Genomic DNA, 4,332 nt, shown 5'->3' with positions numbered 1-4,332 from the left:
TTGCCATAAAGCTTTACATGACTACCTAAGAATAAGAAGGATCCCATTTAAAGAGATGCAGGCGTATGTTATTTATGTTTAGAAAAAGAAATACACCTGGTTCTGACAGCACGTCATTATGTTATGGGCCTCTAAAGAATGCTCCAGTTGATAAAATTACCTCGATGAAGGATGTCGGTAGAGTTAATAGAGAGAAGTGTGCTGAGAACTGCAGTGTCTGTATGGCTTAGCCCTTTGTGCACTTCGGGGACCGCATTTCTGATTGCCTTGTTCTTTCAAAGTTCCCTTATGGGGCAGGGGAACAATTAACTCCCGGAAAACGGAAGCCCAGGAGGAGCTGGGCCCACTAATGAAGGGCAGTATGGATTTGTGCTGTGCCATACATGAATTTCTCCCCAGGGATAGTCCCTCCGTATTATCCCAGCATGTCTTGTGCCGTTAAGTGCCCTCAGACAACGTGGTGCCGCTCCTCATGGCACACAGTTTATGCATGCTCTCAGTCTTATGTTTCTAAAAACGTTGCCCTGGGGCAAATCTTGTGCCTGGTGGATGTAACCATAACCAGTCTGTTCAGAAACAAGGCCATGGTGGTTGGTCGATTGCCCGCAGTGTAGCCTGCGAAGTCTGCCAGACGTGATAGGAAGCCTTGGGCTGACCCCCAGGGCTTCCTGTAAGCTGGTTCACCAAATTACAGTTGGCAAATAATTTGTGTTTTCTAGAGTTTGATTATCAGATTTTTGCCTGCTTGTTGCTGCTTCTGAATGCAATGCTACCTTAATGGTCAAGCACATGGGGACTAAATTAGCAATTCAGTGTGTGTGACTGGTGGTGGAGACAGAGAGTGAACTCGGTTGTTGGAGTGCTCACCTTGTCCCTTATTGCGTACTCCTCATCTGAATGCAGTTCTTGCAATGGGAGGATCGCTGTGAGAAGGTTTAAGTGCCAACACATTGAAAAGCAGTGAAGAATAGAAGAACAGGAGATGGCTGAGAAGCCAAAGGTGGAGGAGTCGGTGCCTGTGTAATCGCTTACACTGGCAGTGGCGGTTTGGAACGTGCACATTAACCCCAGGTTGTAAGCTTCCAAGGAAAATGGAAAAAGCAACTGTAGGAGGAGTTAAAAAATTTCCTAGCAATGTCAGAATGAATGTTGCAGCTGCATCGTTCAGAACATCCTTGTGGTACCTGAGGTGATGTGTGTGAAAAGGGCTCGGTGTGAGTGTGGCAGTAAGGGGGGGAAAGGAAGGAGATTGGACCTTGCATTTTTGCAGGAGATCTTTTGTGGGGGATTGTTTTATTTTCGGTTTTAGTTTCGGCATTTGTAAGGCTCCCTCTGTATGTGTCAAAAGAGGAGAAGCTTCTCCAAAGGTTGGTTTAGAACAGCTAAATTGGGTATCTGCCTGGATCTCCCTTTGGAGGAGCTCTGTCAGAGGAGTGTTTCTGTCTGCGTTGGCTATAGAGAGCCTGTGGTGATGGCCACCGCAAGTTGTTAGGCTTTTATGACTTCCCTAACCGCGTGTGTGGGAAATTCCAGTAAATGCTTGGTGAAATGTATTTTATTCCTCTGGTTTTGAGAGAAAGAAGCCTGTGTTCTTTGTGATGCTGCAGTATTGAAGAACATAATGCCGACAGTTCAAGTTCCGTCCCTACCTTGACTCTGTTAAATACATCTTTCAGATATTTTAATCTGTTTTGTTGACACCTGTATACAACTTCCCAGTTATTAACATTTGATTTATTTAAGTGGGTGTGCAGTGGGGAGGTATTAGATTCCACATCTCATCTAAGGGCTTGCTCTTAATAAATTGCTGTCTTCTGATGCCCCCTCAGAGCTTCAAGGAGAGACGCCGTTGTACTTGGTAACTAGAAACAACACATTTATAAAAAATAACTAGCTATTACTGTAATGGTCGTTGCAGGAAACAAATGAAATTAATTCAGCTGCTCTGTGCCAGAGTTCCTCAGAATTTTGCGGGAATTAAAGGGCTGTGTCTGGTTTTTTTAAATGCGTTGTTAGTCAAGATGATGATGATGTGTTTATGATATTACAGCAGCGTAGAAATTTGTGGCACTGTATGAAGACATTTTTATTTCAGCTCTAATCATAGGCAATCTAAACATAGCTTACTGACTGTGAGAAGCACATGTAATAAGGTAAACTGTCAAATATGTGGGTTAACTGTCTGTCAATCACTTATTCTTCTGAGCCACCACTGCTGCGCGTGTACTACTTATTTTCTTGTTGTGGGGAGAGTGCGTATTTAGTTTAGCGTCTTCTCTAAGCAGTAAAAGAAGCAGTTTTTCTAGCTCCGGTACTGGCACAATTACTGTCAACTTTTTCAGACGCTTGGTACGGAGTAGAGAGCGATGCCTGCAGCTCGCTGGCTGGTGCCAAGGGGCTGGCTTGGAAGCGTTGCCTGAGAACCTCCTGTTGGAATTCTTGCAAAGTGTGTACTCGGAGCTTACAGCTGCGTTCGTAGCTGAAGACTGAACCCTTTCTGGTTTACGCTGATGTTAAAACACAGAGTGTGGCTTTCAATGTGAATTGAAGGCGCTTGGATTTAGGTTTGCTTCCACACTTTTGGCAATTGCAGTGCAATATTGTGCGATGGCGTAAGAAACTAATGTGAAACTGAACGTTGCTAAGTGTTGTGAATCTAGATTTTTTTTTTAATGGCATGCTACTCTTAAACTGCCCCTACCCTAAGCAGGTAACTAGGAGCTTTAAAAGCATGTTTGGTTACAGTAGTTGCTATTTCATTCTCCTGTGGGTTTTTTCCTGATTTTCTATTCTTTTTTTTTCTTCTTTTTTAGTCTTCATGAAGAAATCATTGACTTTTATAAGTATATGTCTCCCAGACCTGAAGAAGAGAGAATGCGGATGGAAGTGGTGAACAGGATAGAAAACGTTATAAAAGAGCTCTGGCCTAATGCAGATGTGAGTAGGACACTTTTCTATTTGTTAATATAAAAAAGCAACCTTTTGTGCCTGTTTGCTTTGTCAAGTATTGAATAATGAAAATACTGTTTATTTTTCAATATTAAAAAAAACCAAAAGGATTTCTGGTCAAATGAGAGGTGACCTTTATTTCTAGAATAACACATGTCAACATTTTCTATCACACAGGAACAAAGACAAGCTAGACCTACTTTAGTCAAAGAAAGGGCAGAAGGTGTGGCAACATTTAGTCTCGTTAATATTTATTTACCGAGATTAATGGGAACGTATCAGGCATGCATACTTGTAAAGTATTGTGTTTAAAAAAAAATCTTCTGAATCTCATAGCTTCACTGACAAAGCCTGTAGCAGAGATTCTAGTCCAAAGACCTGCAGTCTTGAATAAGTCTATGAAGGTGGAATGCCAGCAATGCCACGTTACGTAGACCATTCTATTTTTAATAGGCAGTTAAACTAAATGGGCATATCTTACAATTTTAAAGGAACCATTTTTTTGTACAGGAACAAACAAGTCTGTAGATCTGTGAATTGAGCTTAAAATCTGTAATGCCTGTTTCTACTGCATATGGGCTTTTGCTAGGACTTCATTCAGTCAAAACAAGAGTTTCTCCTGGGCAGAGCCATGCTTTTCTTTAATAAAGGTTGGATTAAAGAGAAGCCAGAGAAGTTGCTTTTACAACTCAAGATGGTTTTATGGGGACACAGTTGGATTTTTAGAGTAATTGAATGTAGTTTAATTGTATCCCTCTGCTAACATGGTGTTCATTTCCAGAATGCAGATTTGTAGTTGCAGTCATCCATCTGTAGATAACAGTTGCTGAAAATAAGGACTCGTTAGCCGGAATAGCAAACCGAATTCAGACAGCAGAATCTTTAGTATAAGGAAAGCTCTTTGATCCTGCCAGGGTAAAAGACAGTGTTTTGACATGAGTGACTTAAACCCACTGTTCATTTCAGATCTTCTTAACCTATTTTTTGGAATGTGTTTTTAGAAACTGGCAGAATATGACAGAATATGAATTCTATATAAGCTGTATGTGTGTGGGTTTGTGTATAAAATATACTCACGTTTTCAAGGTGGTTCACATTGTTATGGACAACATATTAGTGGTGCATAATACGGAAGGAGCACACTCCACCCAGTGACAGCCGCCTTCGCACAGTTAGAGCGGGTTGATAGAGTCAGTGCTACACAGGTCTGGTAATTTTCTCTTTGAGCAAAACCAATAACCTTTCCAAGGGAACCATGTAAGAGACTTCAGCATATCTCCCAGGTGTCGTATAGCTCTCCTCTAACCCAGTGAAACAGTGCTGTAGGCTCTAATCGAGAGCGGTAGTGGGCTGCCAGTCTGCCAGGCGATAGTGTAGGAAAGA

The 4,332-nt window shown here is 41.8% G+C and overlaps 1 protein-coding gene across 1 annotated transcript in view; it reads left to right on the top strand.

Moving 5' to 3' along the window:
* The first annotated feature begins 2,819 nt into the window (after positions 1–2,819).
* The window catches only part of PAPD5 (PAP associated domain containing 5), a 19,167-nt gene continuing 17,654 nt past the window's right edge, over positions 2,820–4,332 (top strand). Inside the window, exon 1 of the mRNA XM_009885070.1 lies at positions 2,820–2,937. Coding sequence (XP_009883372.1) covers positions 2,848–2,937 — 90 coding nt within the window. The 5' untranslated portion in view covers positions 2,820–2,847. The remainder of the gene's footprint in view (positions 2,938–4,332) is intronic.

The sequence above is a fragment of the Charadrius vociferus genome, unplaced genomic scaffold (assembly GCF_000708025.1).
Source record: "Charadrius vociferus isolate BGI_N301 unplaced genomic scaffold, ASM70802v2 scaffold475, whole genome shotgun sequence".
NCBI classification, from domain to species: domain Eukaryota; kingdom Metazoa; phylum Chordata; class Aves; order Charadriiformes; family Charadriidae; genus Charadrius; species Charadrius vociferus.
Note: the sequence above shows the minus strand (reverse complement) of the source record. Positions and strands in the feature narration are given on the sequence as shown.